This window comes from Suncus etruscus, chromosome 6 (assembly GCF_024139225.1).
Source record: "Suncus etruscus isolate mSunEtr1 chromosome 6, mSunEtr1.pri.cur, whole genome shotgun sequence".
Classification (NCBI taxonomy): Eukaryota; Metazoa; Chordata; class Mammalia; order Eulipotyphla; family Soricidae; genus Suncus; species Suncus etruscus.
Genome location: NC_064853.1, coordinates 120,410,428 through 120,428,135, shown reverse-complemented (window position 1 = coordinate 120,428,135; position 17,708 = coordinate 120,410,428). Strand labels below are relative to the sequence as shown.

Here is a 17,708-nt window from a genome sequence, read left to right as displayed (position 1 = left end):
GAGTTTTTCTTTATGATTCTAGAAGTTTTGTTCCATCACAATTGTTGTAATCAGTCTTCTGTAATTAGTGGTCTTGGTTTTTACTCAGTTCCTATGACAAAGCCAAGGACAGTCTTTCAGTATGGTTCCAGAAGTTCTGCTCAGTCGCAGTTGTCAAAGTCAGACATCTGGAATTAGAGATCTTGGTTTTTGTACAAATCCTAGGCTGAGGCCTAAACAGGATCTTTCTTATTTGTCCCACGATAAGTTCTTCCTAGTCCATGTTTGTCAAAGTCATTTTCTGTAGTTAGTGATTTCGGTTTTTGCATACAGCGAAAGATGACATTTCTTCTGATTTCATCATACTATTAGATGATGAGATAGGTATCCCTTTCTTAGATCAAGTTGTTGCTGTTTCCTCATGTCAGGAGGTCATATCAAAACTGGTGCAACTTAGTGTCAGAGTGGTATTAGGAATTTCCCAGTGAGGAGTTTGGTTCCTGGTGCTATTGCTGGGAACTGTGTCATTTCTACATCTGGAATCTGGGGTTCTGGGTTGGATGGTCACTGTCCAAACACATGGAGATTAAGTTGGGTCCACATGATACCTGCTCAGGGTGGGAGTCGTCCCTGTATTATAAAATGTATAGTTCTTATCCCTAATAGATAAGAGCTTGTTTCTGTGCATATGATTTTCCCTCTTTTAGAGTACCGATGCAAAAAAGGGGATGGTGCCATATTATACATATTATACATATGGTCCCATGACATATTATACTGCTGGTGCATTTTGAGGTAAGAATGATAGGCTACACAATCCCTGTGCCCTGAGTTTTTATCCCAGGCAAGACTTTTTCTTCTAGGTTTTTGTATCATGCAGAACCAAAACAGGTGAGGTTAAAAAGAAAAAGAACACACACACACACACACACACACACACACACACACATATATAAGAAGTAAAATTAATTTGAAAAAAAGTAATCAAAGAAAATAAGTGATGGAGAAAGCTACCTATACATTTGGGAATAAACTGACTAAGAGGTATTTAACAAACAAAGAAAATATAGGCATCCCCATTAAGTCATTTGAGATATTCTTATGGGGGGTGGGCTCCAGAGCACATTTTCATCCCCCTCCGTGGTCTTGTTGAGTTTTAGAAATGATTTACAGCAGAAAGGGATCAGGTAGTGTCCTTGAGCTGGGGGTCCTTCTGGAGATGAGTCTGTTAGCATGCAACAGTACACATTTGGGGGCAGGGGGTTGAGGAGAAGGATCACATAGCATTAGCCAGCAGGAATGTTGCTTGTAGTTTCTTGCCAAGGCTTGAGATTTGGGACTGAGAGGTTGTCCTTTTGCTTTGGGAGCTGGGTGGTGGTTTATTGGGGCAGGAGGTCAGTCTCAGTACCTAATGGGTTAAGAACTAAGGATAAAGAGGAGTAAATAAGGAGGGATAATGGATCAGGATTGAGGAATGAAAGGATAACAGGATGTCTGTAGGGGGGAAGAGGAATAATAAATGAGAGGGGCTATATACATTGTAGGCATGGATTGTTTACAATTTAGGTTTGGCAATCAGAGAGGACTTACTGTCTACTAACTCATGCCCTCATATAGACAGGCATTAGAGATCTATTCTTAAGTTGTTGTTGGAGGCCTGACCCTCGTAGGATAGGTCTGAGCTCTTAAGAAATATTTTAATTAAGAAAAGGTATATAGGGCCCGGAGAGAACACAGCGGCGTTTGCCTTGCAAGCAGCCGATCCAGGACCAAAAGTGGTTGGTTCGAATCCCGGTGTCCCATATGGTCCCCCGTGCCTGCCAGGAGCTATTTCTGAGCAGATAGCCAAGAGTAACCCCTGAGCACCACCGGGTGTGGCCCAAAAACCAAAAAAAAAAAAAAAAAAAAAGATAAATAGGGGCCGGAGAGATAGCATCGAGGTAAGGCATTTGCCTTTCATGCAAAAGGATGGTGGTTCGAATCCCGGCATCCCATGTGGTCCCCTGTGCCTGCCAGGGGCAACTTCTGAGCATGGAGCCAGGAGTAACCCTTGAGCACTGCCGGGTGTGACCCTAAAATCAAAAAAAAAAAAAAAAAAGAAAAGAAAAGATAAATAGTTAGCTAAGATATAGATCAGGAGAGAAAGAATGAAAAAACAGGAGAGAAGAGAGAAGAGAAAAGAAAGACAAGCAAATACAAATAAGTTAAAAATAATAAATTGATTTGTTGTGTCAGAGTTGAAAGGTTTTCCAATTTCTAGGATCTTCATCAATGACAGGGGTGGAAAAGGAGGCTTTGCTAAGTGGGTTAGATAGTGGCCAGAGCATATTAGGATAAGGATAGTTTTTATGTCTAGAGTACTAAGTAATATGGTGGAAAGGACTATAGGAGGGAGATGGCTATCCCATGAAGTAGCATCTGTCACATCTAATGTATCAAGGCTCCTTTACTAAAGAGAAACTGCCCATGTAGGCTTTATTTAAGTTAGATTGAATTGATGTAGAGGAAGAAGGAAGGAGAAAAGGAAAGAAGTAGAAAGAGAAAGAAAAGAAAAAAAAGAAAATGGTAATTTGCGGAAACGTATTGTAGTGTACCTGAGACCCACCCATTTCTGGGAGGGGTCTTGGGAACTGAATATTAGGTGTAACCTTACCTGCAAGACCCTCCCATTCCTGGGAGGGGTCTTGGAAAAGCTAGATAAGGCTGGGACCGAGGGAATTCGCCCCTTTTGGCCGTTTCCTTTGGCCCTGAAGATGGCTGAAGTGAGTTAAGACGCAGGGCTAGCCTAGAATGGCTGAATGCTTGAAAGGTTATGAGTAGGCCACACACATGTGGTGGATAGGGCATGAATAAAGTTGTTGCTTCCTGACGCCTGCCTGTGAGTGAGTGATTTCGCGTTTCACCTGGGCCTGGAACTCGCCGGTTCATGGGGTTGCTGAGCCACGTGGCCTGGGATGGCAGAAAGAAATTCTTCACCATCCATCGCCATCCAGCCCCATCGTTAATTATTTCATGCTACAACGTATTCCATGAGTGGGACCTGTAACATTAGTCTGCGGTGTGCCATTGACTGTTTCAGTGGTCAGAATGATCAAATGCTTTAGGTCCTGCCAGAAGGTGTAGGTCCCCTCTGTGTGTCGCCTTCCCCAACTGATGCAATGGCAGAGAGCCGCCAATCTGACAAACAACCATTTTTTTTAATCTGCCAGGGTTTAGCTTCCTTTAAAATTTTTTCAAATATCTTCTCTTCTTGCCAAAACCGTGTTGTTTTCCTAGGGCTACAAATCTGTCATGCATGCATCCCTAGAGGTATCTGGCCCCAAGAGGCACAGGATCAGAGTCTGTGATACTAGACTCAGTGAATGAAAGATAAGAATCTCTTTGGGGACTAAGAGATAGTTCAGTGGTTACTGGAGTCAACTCCCCCTATGCTGCCTGGAGGCTCCAAATATCATGGGTTATGGTCCCAAGACCCCAAACATGGCCAGACTGGCACAGGCATCCTGGATACTGCAAGGCCCAAGCAGCATTATATCCTCTGGTCCTTGCACTGTATCATTCACAGGTTGGCACTAGTTAGTTATTTCCTTTGGGCTAGCAACATAGCTTAGGCTTGGAATGCATTCCAGATTTGATTCCTCTCACTGCATGGTCCCCAAGTACTGCTGGGTGTCTTCCATCCCCACCGATTTAAAATAAAGGTGATTTCTCCTTGGTTGCCTAATTCAAAATATGGAACCTATTCTCCACAATGCATTAACCCTATTTCCTGACAACCATGTTCAATAAGGAAAGGTAAGACTCAGAGTTAAGGCAATATTTATAAATTTCTTGGGTATTTTTGTTTTGTTTTTGTTTGTTTGTTTGTTTTTGGGTCATACCCGGCAGCACTCAGGGGTTGCTCCTGGCTCTGCACTCAGAAATCACTCCTCGCAGGCACAGGGAACCATATGGGATGCCGGGGTTTGAACCTACGTCCTTCTGCATGCAAGGCAAATACCCTACCTCCATGCTATCTCTCCAGCCCCAATATTTCCAAATTTCTAAGGCAAAATTTAACTCTAAACTTGCCTCTCACCCAAACAATTCTGACCACAAACTCCCATTCTGTTTAAAAGTAATAGTGACAATGCTTTACAAACAGGAGACTCAAGTTTAATTCCCAGCATGTATGGTCCACTGAACACCAGCAGGAACAACACCCAAGAACAGAGCAGGAGCAGACCCTGAGCATCTCCAGATGTGGCCCCCAAAATAAAACAAATGAAATAAAAAGCCAACTTTTAGTTTCTGATACTTGTGATCAAAAGAATGGGAATGATACATCTACTGGATTTTGTATTCAAAAGCGACAGAATCTGACATTTTAAAGGATTTCCAGAAATTTCTGGTGTATGGCAATTTAAAATACTGATAGAACAAATCTTTTGTTTACAAGGGAAAAAACGCTGAGGTTCACATTAATATAAAGTATTTGATAATACTAATTAGACATAATTGGTGTAGCTAGAGGATCAAAGTGAACTAAATATTTCCTATCTGCTCCTCAACTTGTTGCTTTGAGTTTACTATGTTTACTGCAGTAATTTTTTTTTACTATCTCTATTGTTATATATAATTGCATATCTTTCAGCCAACATAATGCTTGGAATATAATGGGAGCTTACTAAATACTTGACTGTAGACTTCATGTCATAGATTAAATTATACATATTGCAACTAGCAGTAATAATAGAATAGTATCATCAAAGCTCACTGAGTGTTTTGTGTCAGGTGCAATTTAAATTCTTTTAAAATACCCTTTTTTCTAAAAAAAAAAAAAACACCTTTACAGTAGGATTATCTCCTATTGTTATGGGGGAATGAAGTTATAGAAATATCAAGTACTTTCTCTGAGGCCACATTGTAAGTAATAGAACTAAAACTAAACCCAGGCAACATGACTCTAGACTTGTAATTCACAACTACTATGCTCCACTGGCTTAATTCATTTACCCGGAGTGACTAAGCTACTGAATGGCAGATAGAGAATTTAGGTGTATACTTTCCGGAGTCAAAAATCTCTTTTGGGCCAGAGAGATAGCATGGAGGTAAGGCATTTATTTGCCTTGCATACAGAAGGACAGTGGTTCGAATCCCGGCATCCCATATGACCCCGAGTCTGCCAGGAGTGATTTCTGAGCATAGAGCCAGGAGTAATCCCTGAGCACTGCCAGGTGTGACCCAAAAACCAAAAAAAAAAAAAAAAATCTCCTCTTTTAGGCGACCAGTTGTACTAGCAGTCCTAGGGGCAAAGGAGGGTGATGCTGGAAACAAGGGTGGAGGGAGGAAAACACTGGGGTGGGAATACCCCTGATTCAATGTCACTATGCACCTTAAATATTACGTGAAAGATTCATAATTCACGTTGGTCACAATAAAAATTATTTAAAAAAAAATCTCCTCTTTTGACCACTGCTCAATTCATTCATCTTGTGACTGTCTAGCTATTCATCTTAGTCCATACAAACGATGTCCCTGAGACTATACAATATAAATCCATCTGGCTCTTATGCCTACCCTCTATTTGATTAGGAAGTATCCAGACCTGTAAGAGGAGCACTAGGGTGTGATTATAAACAAGACTCATGGGCCACATACTAAAACCAAAGTACACTTGTTTATTGTGTCAGTTTGGGTGCTGGAGGATGTGGAAACCAAGATAAGATTTAGAGGTTTCTGAGAGGTATTGGGGGAATGCCTACGAAGGAAGAAAGGAAGAGGAAGCAAGAATGGGTGGGATAACTTTAGGTCACTAAGACATCTGTTCTCATACCTATCAAAGGAAAGAAGGAAGAAGGTAGATGGAGTTGGAAGAGCATCCATCAGATTACATCAAAGCTCTGAGGAAATCTGAGTCAAGTCAATGAGGAGCCGAGGGCAATGGCTATGTAGATGAAAAGTTCTGCACTGGCAGAAATGGTCTGGCACAAGCACACATTGCCCAGCCATTTCCTGGGAGTAACCTAGTGAGAGCTGGCCTGAGCATAAATGTGATGGCTGATCCCAAGGATAAGCTGGTAGAAGCTATTGGTCATCCACATTCCTCACAACTGACTTCTACAAGACATCTGGGTGGTGCCTTGGCATTCACACCGGTTTGCTTTGAATTACCTCCAAAGGTAACACCCAGGAGCCAGCAATGAAAATTAAACTGAGTGCATTATCTGCAATCACTTCTCATACATAAGTAATAAATAGCACATGAGTATAGTAACCTGTGGTCTGTTTGACTTTCAGCTCAGGTAACGACTATGTATGTTTTCCTGGAAAAGGATGTATTATTCTTGTTTTTCTACCAAGGTACATTTATATTGTCTAGAGAAGTTATGGAAACTATGATTCTTGAAAGGTCAAAGGCAAAAACTGAATTTTATTAACTTCACGTCCAAAGGTTATTTCTCTGACACCACTTTTTGTTTGGGCCACACCAGGCTGGATTCAGTCAGGGCTTACTCCTGGCTGTGCTCTCAGGAATCACTTCTGGCAGAGCTGAGAGAACTACATGGGGTTTCAGGTATCCAACCTGGGGTGGCTGTGTGCAAGACAAGAGCCATACCCACATGTACTTTTTATCAGATCACCTAATCTAGTTCTTCTAACTCCACTGGGGGCTCTATTAAATGGCGGTTTCTCTGCCCAACACTTCCCCCCCCCCCATCACATTTGGCCCCAGGCTGACTATAAAAATGATGCTGGTGACAACCTGGTGCTTGTTTTAGACCTTAAACCTTGAAAAGTCAATATATTGAGCTTATTTATGTAATTTCTCTTTCTTATCACCTCTGACCACATTCCATTCTTTATCTCTTGCTTGGGCTGGATAGCCCTTTTATAAAGCAGGTTTCCTTTACCTATTGCTGCTCATCTTTACCTAGCCCACTTACTTCTTTGGCCCAAGCATTCCCACGTGGACAGGAACGTGACAGCTTCGTGTGGGTTTCTGCCTTTTGAATGTTTCTACTTGGCAGTTCCTTCCACCTGCCCTAATACCTTTATTGAAAACACGTCTCAAAACTGTTTCCTGAAAAGGAGTGGTTGCAACAAGTGTCTTGACCAGAGCAATGAGGGACTGGAGGTTGCAGAGCCCAAGGTGGTGAAAACCTGGTTCCCATGTGTGCAACTTCCATCACCACCGCTGGCCACACCCTCCAGATTCTGGAACTTAGTTAGATGACCCAAAGCCATTTCACTTCTGCTTTTATCTTCCCCTGTTCCTTGTATCAGCTCATTGGGAGGGTGTGGGAGGGGAACACCCAAGGGCTTTGCATACTCTGGGCTCCAGGTTCCAGGAATAGAGCTGCAGCTCCAGTACCCCAATGAGAGCCCACTCCTCTGGCTTATTTTGTTGGTTCCTTTTTGTGTGTATGAACAGCTCAACTTCAGCACACAAAGTTGCAGCAGGACTACAATGTCCTCTGAGGATCCCGAACTGCTTCCTCTATCTACCATGACTTATAACTCCCCCACTAACGTTGTCCTAGTAAAGCCAAATTCTCTTTTCTTAGACCAGTTTCTGCAGTTCCCTGGGTTAAGATGCTTCCTTCAAAGGCCTTAGAAAGCCAGAGGGTCTGGGGGAACCCTGGCTGGTGGCATTTCTCCCGGGGATCCTGTCTGCTCGCGGGAGGACGGCCTCGGGGAGCGAACACCAAAGCTGTTCCCTGCAGCGTGGAGAGCCAACACGGTTTCCACTCCACCAGGCCACCAGGCCGCGAGTATCAGAACTCCAAAGCCCGGCGTGCCCCGCGCGCGCGAGTCCGGAAGTCATTCGGGTCCACTTCCGGTCCCCGCCGCGCCGGGGCAAGGCGCGTCTCGGAACTACGAGTCCCGGCGTGCCCCGCGCGCGCGGGGCCCGGATGTTAACCGGGGGCCACTTCCGGTCCACGCAGCGCCACTGGCCCCGCGTCTCGACGTGTCAGCGGCGGCCGAGGCGTGAGCGGAGCAGCCGACTTGGGAGAGTTCGAGGCGGCGGGCGGCGGCGGCGACCCCCCAGCCCGCACCTGTCCCGCGCGGGAGTGCTCCGGGGCCCCTGGGCGGCGGCGGAGGGAGCGCAGCGGCGGCGGCGGCAGCGGCCCGGGCCGCGCGGGGCGCGATGTTGAACATGTGGAAGGTGCGGGAGCTGGTGGACAAAGCGTGAGTATCGGGGCGGCGGCAGCCCCGGGGCAAGGAGGCCCCGACCCGCGGCACGCCCCCGGCCCCCGGCCCATCATGGCGGACGGGACGCCGGCCCGCTGGCCCCGCTGCCCCCGGGCCCGGGCTCGCCTCGCCTCCGCTTGCAGCGCGCCCGCGCCGCCCCCTGGCCTTCCCCGCAGGCTCCCCGCTCCGGGAGGGTCCTGGGGGGTCCTGGCCTGCTGTGAGTGGTTGCGGGAGTGGGCTTTGGTCTCCAGGGCTGCAGCGAGAATTCTGCGGGGCCCAGGCGGCGCTGGGGGGACGGACGGACGGACGGAGGGAGGGGGACAGACAGACCCCGGGAGACCCAAGCCAGGCTGGGTCTGTCTCTCTGTCTCTCTCTCTCTCTGTCTCTCTGTCTCTGTCTCTGTCTCTCTCTCTCTCTCTCTCTCTCTCTCTCTCTCTCTCTCTCTCTCTCTCTCTCTCGAGACACACACTCTCTTTCTTACACAAAACACACAGACACACATACTCTTTCACACACACTCTCCTTTACACAAGACATACAGACACACACACAGACATACAGACACACACTGTCTCCCTCTCTCTCTCTCACACACACTCAGGCTCTCCCTTACACAAGGCACACAGACAGACACGCACACACAGACTCTCTTACACACAGACACACACTCTCACAGACATACACTCTCTCCCTTACACAAGACACACAGACACACACATTCTCTCTTACACATAGACTCTCTCTCACACAGAGACTCTCTCACACAAGCACACATACCACTCTCTCCCTTACACAAGATACACAGACACATAGACTCTCTCTTACAGACACACACACTCTCACACAGAGACACACACTCTCTCTCTTACACAAGACACACAGACAGTCTCTCTCTTTCTCCCTCCCCCTCTCTCCCTCCCTCCCCCCCTCTCCCTCCCTTTCTCCCCCCTCTCCCCTTCTCCCCTTCTCCCAGGCTAAGTTACTCTTTTATCCCCAATGAGCCTGCAGTGTGTGTGAGCAGAGGTGTAACAAGTGGCCATGGTCACCAGCCGAAGTTCCTCGTCCCCACCACCACCACCACCACCACCACCACCACCCCATCACCCCAGCCTCATCCTTGGCTTTTGTTGCCACAAGTGAGGGCAAATCATGGAGCTAGCTAACCCACACCCCTGTGGATCTTCTTCACCTATTTTCCTCTCCCCTGAGTTTTGGCTGGGCCACTTGGGCTAAGCTCTGTCATTCTCAAGTCATTAAGAACCGCCTCCACCCAACTCCACCATCACCCCCCACCCCCCCAAAAAAAAACAAACCAAGGCAGGTTTACATCCTGCTTTTTTAACTCCCCTGACAGGTAAAGGTTGTTTTCATTTAAGATCTTTGCTGATTCTTGGTGTTTGCACTACCAGAGGAAAGTTCTCACATTCAAAGCTGAGATAGTTAAAGCTGAGCTAGCCCAGCAACCTTGGCTAACTGCCTTTCTCTACACCATCGCGGAAATAACGTTGAAGAATTTCAACCGGGTTCCCTTTCTTTTTTTGGGGTTTGGTTTATGCAGTGATCAGTGACAAAAACAGTTGGGCACCACCCGCTCAACCTCAAATCAGGAAGTGTTGATGACTAGCTATTTTGGAGCTTTGTGATGCCAGAATAAAAATAATTCACAGTGACTTGTATATATAATGCACCAACTAGATTTTAGAATAAAACTTATCAGCCATTCCTTTGATCATTCAGCTCTTAGCATTTGTTTTCATTTTCTTTTGATTTTTATTTTTTATTGTTTTCAAAAGATATTCCCAAATCTTGGTCATTGGTTATTTTAACATACGGGTATATCAAAGATGAGCAAATGATTGTCAGTTGTTAAGGCCAGAGAGTAGGAGTAAAGTGCTTGCCTTGCATACAGTCTGCCTGGGTTCAGTTCTCTCCTATGGTCCCTGAGCATTGCCAGGTTGTGGTCCCTTCCCTGCAAAGTCTTTGACAATCCAAACATCTCTATTTTTTACGCCTGCAGATAGCAAAAGAAAACTGAAAAGAAACCCTGGGTTATAATAGAGTATTCCATTTGAGATACTACAGAGATTGTACATTTTTGGGGATTCCTGATGTTGTTTGCTCATCATTGTGTATCACCTGTGTTACCAGTCTTCAAGTGCCTCAGGTTAAATCTGCTTTAGTTCCTAAGTCATTCAATGGAAGAGCAGTTGTTCAAAAATAACTTCTGTCTCCTTTTTTATTACTCGTTTTACAATGAAGTTGTGAATCAAGTTATTCAAGATTATCTAGGATTTGCCATGGCCACCAGGACTTTTTAAAGTTTCTGTGGGTGTCACACAGATAGGAAGATTAGAGAGACTTGAGAGACTGCACTTGTTTCAGCACACCAGGTGGTCCTTGGGCATTACTAGTGCAGCCCAGGAGTCCCCCAGCACTTCTAGCATTGAAGCACCATGTCCTTGAGCCCTCATATTAAATCACTGCCCTGGTTGTTCAAAAATCACTAAGAGTACCCTTACAAACAAAAACAAACATGAAATTATTTCATTGATAACTGCTTGGGATTTCCTTATCATCATTCTCTGGTGTGAGAGAAGAAATTCTTTCCCTCCAAATGTATACATTTTACACAACATGTACCTGCTGTTGCCACTGTGTCCATCCAGTTAGATTTTTTTACCTTAAAAGCCGTGATGGGGGTGAAGAAGTACCAATTTGTGAGAGAGCTTGGATTGATGGAACGATGACTTGCCTGATAGAAGGGGCTCTAGGTTAGCAGGTTTGGAGACCTGGTTCTGATTCCGACACTGCCTTTCTGTTTTTAACTCATCTGATTTGAGACAAAAGCACATCAATCCCCATATTCTGGATCCTTCTCTGATAAATGAACTGGGGGTTTCCATTTTGAATGACTATTTGGGGACAGATTTTTATCAAGGAAAAGAAAATTGAAACTAGTATTTTTTATTAGAAATTAGTTTTGCAAAGGCATTGTTTTTCAGAGACATTTTAGACTGATGAAGTAAACTTTCTCGTGATAATCAGTAAACTTGCTATTTAAATGCTCTTCGTGGTAAATAAGTGCAGCTCAGACTCAAAAAATTAAGATATTAATTTTATTAATTAATATAATTAATTTCTGAGGTTTACCTCAGAACAGAAAGTATACTCGCAGAAAAATGTGTTCCCTGGAGCTACTTTTAGATCCACAGTATCAGTGTTTGAGCATAATTATATATCTCAGATACTAGATTTGAGACCCTGAAGACTGGCAGGAAGCTGAAGTGTTTTTTCTCAAGTTCCTACACTTCATGGTGGCATGGAGTGGCTCTGTTTTTTTGTTTTTGTTGTTTGTTTGTTTTTGTTTTTGTTTTTGGGTCACACCCAGTGGTGATCAGGGGTTACTCCTGGCTGTCTGCTCAGAAATAGCTCCTGGCAGGCATGGGGGACCATATAGGACACCGGGATTCGAACCAACCACCTTTGGTTCTGGATCGGCTGCTTGCAAGGCAAACGCCACTGTACTCTCTCTGGGCCCTGAGTGGCTCTATTTTACAGAACATTGTGGAACTGAGGAAAAGCAGATAAAGCCTTCAGCCAGTCAGATCTTAGCAACCCATTTTCCTCCCACTTGTTCTCAAGTTGCAGAAAAGCAGCTGTGGCAGGAAAGGATAAGTGGCACTCTCATGCCACTACCACAAAGGCCTAGCTTGACCATTGTCATCCAGTGCCCTGCCTTCCCTTATTTGAGGCTCAAGTTGGATACTTTATATCATGTCATGCCATACATGGTATAGATTCAGAGTTCCCCCACAAGCCTGTTTTCTTATTGGAAATTGTAATGAAAGTTAATGCAAACAGTGGTAGAGCCAAACTGCTGTGCATTGTTGGAGCTTAGTTTGCCCTTCTATTTTATTACAAAAAAAGTAATACTAAAGGTATCTGTTTGATGATTTGCCCTTATTTCTATGACAGATGCTGAATCAGCACTGTCCAGAATCCTAAGACAACCACTTTTCTAGTTCACGTTACTCTTCAAGTATAGCTTTCACTCAACCCTACGGCTCACCCAACTTAATTTGGGTGTTATATTTGTTTTTCACTATGGGACATTGAAAATTTTAATAAGCTGTAGAAATTATTACTCTGAGCCTAAAAAGATGACCCTTTTCAGAGAAAGTAATGTAATGTTTTCATTACATTTAAAAATACTTTTTTCTAAACTTAAAAAGTAGCATTTTTGCCTTCAGTAAATTTGTACCTGCAAATATACTTCAGCTTGAATTTAACGATCTTTTGTTTTTCTTTCAGTCTTCAGATAATGTTTTCCTTCTGTTTCATGTCTTACCACTAAATCTCTATTCAGTTTGCTTCTTAAAACTTAAAAGCAAAGATGATTGTTAGTTTTTTGTTCTTCTCATATCAACTTCTCTTTGAACCAGTTGTAGGTAATTGTTAATGCTGAAAACAATGAATGAACTATTCTTTCTCTCTTCTGGTAACTGGACACAAGTAGATACTAGGAATTTAATTCCAAAGAGAAATGTTATCTTTTGCCAGCCTTTGTAGGGGGATTTTTTTTTTTTTTTGTAGTTTAAATTAGTCTACTTAACACTAGTATCATGGTGCACTTAGATGCCTCTGCTTTTCTTGGTACTTTGGTATTAGTTTACAAGTAGCCTTTCATCTCATCTGTTTACTGATCCATCCACTGAATGGTCTTAAGAAAACTTTTTAAAGAATAGTACAGTATGAGTCCACTGTTAGACTTCTTTCTGTATTCTTTCATTTTCAATATTTACAAAATAATTTCCTTTAAGAAGCAAGTATTATAGACAGCTTAATTTTTAGCTTTCATATTTAGATATTTATTTTCCTCTATTAGGTTTTTGGGCAATACTCATCTGGCTATGGTTGGGGGACCATCTGGGATGCTAGGGAATCGAACCTTGTGCAAGGCAAGTGCCTTCCCCGCTGTACTCTCTCTTGAGCCAACGTCTATGGTTTTGATGTTCAAAGTTATTACATACCACCACCACTGAAGTGTCCCCAGCCACCACAACTCTCTTCATGTTCTCTAGCCATCCTTTTTATTCCCGAATCTCCTCTACAGACTCCCTGGTAACTTGAATTTTGTAATCCAAGGCCAAGAGTCAGTCATTATTTAGAACTGTCTATTCCTTTATTTCTCTATCGTATGCAAATGTATCAGATCATTTAGTATTAATTTTCTTCCCTTGATTTACTAAAACATGATGCCCTCCAGTTCCAGCCACATTACAGCTTACTGCAAGATTTCATCTTCTCTTATAGCTGCGTAGTATGTGTATAATGTTTATATATGTTTATAATATATATACATATATATATATATATATGCACATAGTACCATAGCTTCTTTATTCTTCTGCTCTTGGACATGTGGGTTTTTATATCCTAGTTTTTGTACTTAGTGCTTCATGAACACAATCCCTGAATATATGAATTCCATGAACCCCCGAATTTCATTGATACAATCCCTTCATGTTATTGGTTTTGTGTTCTTGGGATAGATGGCAGGAAGTGGAACTACCAAGTCATAAATAAGTTGTTATTAATTTTTGGGAGAAATTGCCATACTATTTCCCATATAGGCATCTTTCCCATCAGTAGTGAATTGGGGTTTCTTTTTCACCACATTCCTGCCAACACAAGTTGTTAGCCTTCTCCCATTCTGCCCTTTGGTTTTTAGGCTATGCCTGTTGGGACTTATTATATTTATTGGGTGTGGGGATCAAAGTTCTGTTGGCCATGTATGAGACAACAAGAGCCTTGTCCCTGCTACAGTATCTCTAGCCTATTGTTGATCTTTTGGATAAAAACCGTTTTCATTAGTGTGAGATATTTCAATGCTATTTTGATTTGCATTTTCTGATAATACGTGAATACTTATTGAATACCTTTATGAATACTTAATGAATACCTTTTCATGTTTATTGGTCATCCATATGTTTTCAGAAAAATGTCCATTCACTTATTTCTTTATGGTTTTTTTTTTATTTTTGTTTTTTTAGTTTTGTGGATACTTTATATCTTGGGTATTGGTCCTTTGTCTTAGAGTTTATGAAAATTTTCTCCCATAAGCGGGGTGTCTTTATTGCAAAACCTTTTTATTTTTTTGGTTTTGGGGTCACACCTGGCAGTTCTCAGGCTCTGCCCTCTGGAATAATTCCTGGTAGCTCGTGGGACCATATGGGATGCTAGGGATCGAACCTGGATCAGCCTTGTGCAAGGTGAATGCCTACCCACTGTACTGTCACTCAGGCCACACAGTCTTTTTATTTGATGTAATCTTACTTGTTTATTGTTAGGTCACACCTTGTTTTATTTTATTTCTATATAAAGACTTGCCCCCTTCGCCCTTCACCCAAGCTTTGTAAATGTAAAAACCCACATAGATTGCATTAGTTCCTTTTAGGTACTTTTGTCTGATACTGGATCCTTCCCTGGCTTGGGGGTGGATTGAAAGGAATAAAAACTATGGTTTTGGGGAGCAGCACTCTCTTGCTTCACGAGGTTTAAAGCTCACCCTCTCAAGCTTTGGTCTGAATTATTTCTTCGGTAGTCTCTTCTCCAGACCTGTTTTATTCCCCCGAGGTTGGAGCCCCACAGTTTTGTTTTTTTTTTAAACTTTATTTATTTATTGATTGGTTTTTGGACCACAACCAGTAGCACTCAGGGGTTATTCCTGGCTCTGTACTCCGAAATTGCTCCTGGCTTGAGGGACCATATGGGATGCCAGGAATTGAACCGGAGTCTCTACTGTGTCGGCTGCATGCAAGACAAACAAATGCTATTTTTTGTTTGTTTGTTTGGGTCATACCCGGTAACGCTCAGGTTACTCCTGGCTCTGTGCTCAGAAATTGCTCCTGGCTTGAGGGACCATAAAGGATGCTGGGGATTGAACCCAGTTTCATTTTGGGTCATCTGTGTGCAAGGCAAATGCCCTACTGCTGTGCTATCGTGCCAGCCCCCCACAGTTTATTTTTGTTTTTATTATCTTTGCCAATGGAGTCACATTGAAAACACCTCATGATATTGATATTCTGGACTGTTCTGTGGAATTTCTTGTTTTATTTTTACTATGGGGAAATTTAAATATATTCAAAATAGCGGTACTATTAGAATGAATGTCTGTTTGGCCACTTATGCCTTATATGCCTTTCTGGCATTTCTGTTATATGTTCTTTACAGCAAATGATAGACACACCTTATCATTTCATGTATAAGTATATTAATCTCCAAAATGTAAGGAACCAGGACAGGAGCAAGTAGGACGCTTGTCTTGGCGCACGGCTGACCCAAATTCAGTTGGTGGCGTTCCATATGTTGTTCTCCTGAGCCCTGCCAGGAGTAAGCCTTGAACACTGCCGGATATTTGCAGTTTATCTCTTTTTTTTTTTTTTTTTTTTTTTTTGTGGTTTTTGGGTCACACCCGGCAGTGCTCAGGGGTTATTCCTGGCTCCAGGCTCAGAAATTGCTCCTGGCAGGCACGGGAGGACCATATATGGGACGCCGGGATTCGAACCGATGACCTCCTGCATGAGAGGCAAACGCCTTACCTCCATGCTATCTCTCCGGCCCCTGCAGTTTATCTCTTAAAAGAAATTTACTTGTATTTTCCAAGAGTGGATTTTGTTAATTGCATGCCTTAGGGTTATTTGGTTCTTTAACTTTGGTATTTCCTGTAAAATGATATCTAGTTCCTTTGATGCAATTTGGGTTTCTTGATTCTCAAATCTCTGTATTTCCTATAAAGAGGTAACCATAGCTAGTGACTTGATGGACTTGATGGCAGTTTTGAAGGCAAGAAAATTTCATAAAATTAAGGTCATTTTTAGTACTTTTATATAATGATTCTTATGCACAGATTTTTACACCTTTTTGGGGTGTGTGTGTGTGTGTGTGTGTGTGTGTGTGTGTGTGTGTTTTCAAGGGTGGCACACCCAGTGACGCTCAGGGGTTACCACTGGCTATGTGCTCAGAAATCGCTCCTGGCTTGGGGGATATATGGGACGCTGGGGATCAAACCCAGGTCGCCCTACCGCTGTGCTATCGAGATTTTACTTCTTTCTATCTCAATTGACATTACTTAAAGTCTGGAGCAACATATTATTTAAGGTATCGCTTTATATGTGCTTTTTTTTTTTTTTTTTTTTTTTTTTTGGTATTTTGGGCCACACCCATTTGACGCTCTGGCTAAGCACTCAAATTGCCCCTGGCTTGGGGGGACCATATGGGACACCGGGGGATCGAACCACGGTCCTTCCTTGCCTAGCGCTTGCAAGGCAGACATCTTACCTCTAGCGCCACCTCACCGGCCCCATGTGCTTTCTTTTTTAAAACCTAATTATATATGTTCACCTATAAAATCTCTCTCGCTCTCTCCCCCTTCTCTACCTGTTTCTCACCCCCCCTCAAGAGGTACTTATAGATTTGGGAAGCAATTTTTAACTCAACGTCCAATACAAAGAAACAATGAAATTGCATTGAAATGCATTGGATGCATTGGATGACAATGCATTGAAATGGCATCTCAGAATCTCCCCATCTAAAAAACTGAATATATTGTTTATTTTTTAGGAATATTCTGAAGATTGAATGCCTATGAAACACTCAGCATAATTTTTGACATAATCTCTTGAAATACTGATTATTGCGTATTTTACAAAATTTATGCATCCAAAAAGTGAACAAGGCCATTGAATGTTTGAAAAACAGACTATGGTTGTAATGAGATTTGGATAATTTACACATGTATAAGAACGGTCATAATCCTTTAATCTTTATTTCAGAGGATATGCTCCTAAAAAGCTTATCCTAAATGGACATGTAACCTACCCATAGGAATACTCATAAGGATTCCTTGCATCCTTGTGTTTTACAAATGCTTTCAACACAAGTGCTTTCACTTCAATGTTGTAAAGCAGACTGCAGAATTGACTTTTGAAAGTCCTGTTAAGAAATAATCTTTTGGGGGCCGGAGATGTAGCACAGTGGTGTTTGCCCTGCAAGCAGCCGATGCAGGACCCAAGGTGGTTGGTTCGAATCCCGGTGTCCCATATGGTCCACCGTGCCTGCCAGGAGCTATTTCTGAGCAGATAGCCAGGAGCAACCCCTGAGCACAGCTGCGCGTGGCCCAAAAACCAAAAAAAAAAAAAAAAAATCTTTTGAAAGACATACTGTAATTTCTGTCAGCTTATTTTTTTTTCGGTTTTCTCAAGACTTTAATGATAATTCCAGTGTAAAACATTTCTTTTAAAATGAAAAAGGTATGGGGGCTGGAGCAATAATAAGTGGTTAGGATGCCTGCCTTGCTTGTGGTCAACTTGGGTTTGATCCCTGGCATCCCATCTGATATCCTGACTACCACCAAGAGTGGTAAAACAGCCAGTCAGGAGTAACCCCTGAGAATCACCAGACCTGTCCCCAAGTCAAAATAATAATAATAATTATAAATAAAAATGTTTTATTTTTTGACTTGTGATTGATACTCAGAGTCTGAACAATTTCA

At 42.8% G+C, this 17,708-nt stretch overlaps 1 protein-coding gene across 2 annotated transcripts in view; it reads left to right on the top strand.

Annotated features, from left to right (window-relative positions):
• The first annotated feature begins 8,101 nt into the window (after positions 1-8,101).
• Positions 8,102-17,708, top strand: part of CLINT1 (clathrin interactor 1) — a 75,678-nt gene continuing 66,071 nt past the window's right edge. For both annotated transcript variants that reach the window (XM_049775709.1, XM_049775708.1), the window contains exon 1: positions 8,102-8,151. In XM_049775709.1, coding sequence (XP_049631666.1) covers positions 8,111-8,151 — 41 coding nt within the window. In that variant the 5' untranslated portion in view covers positions 8,102-8,110. The remainder of the gene's footprint in view (positions 8,152-17,708) is intronic.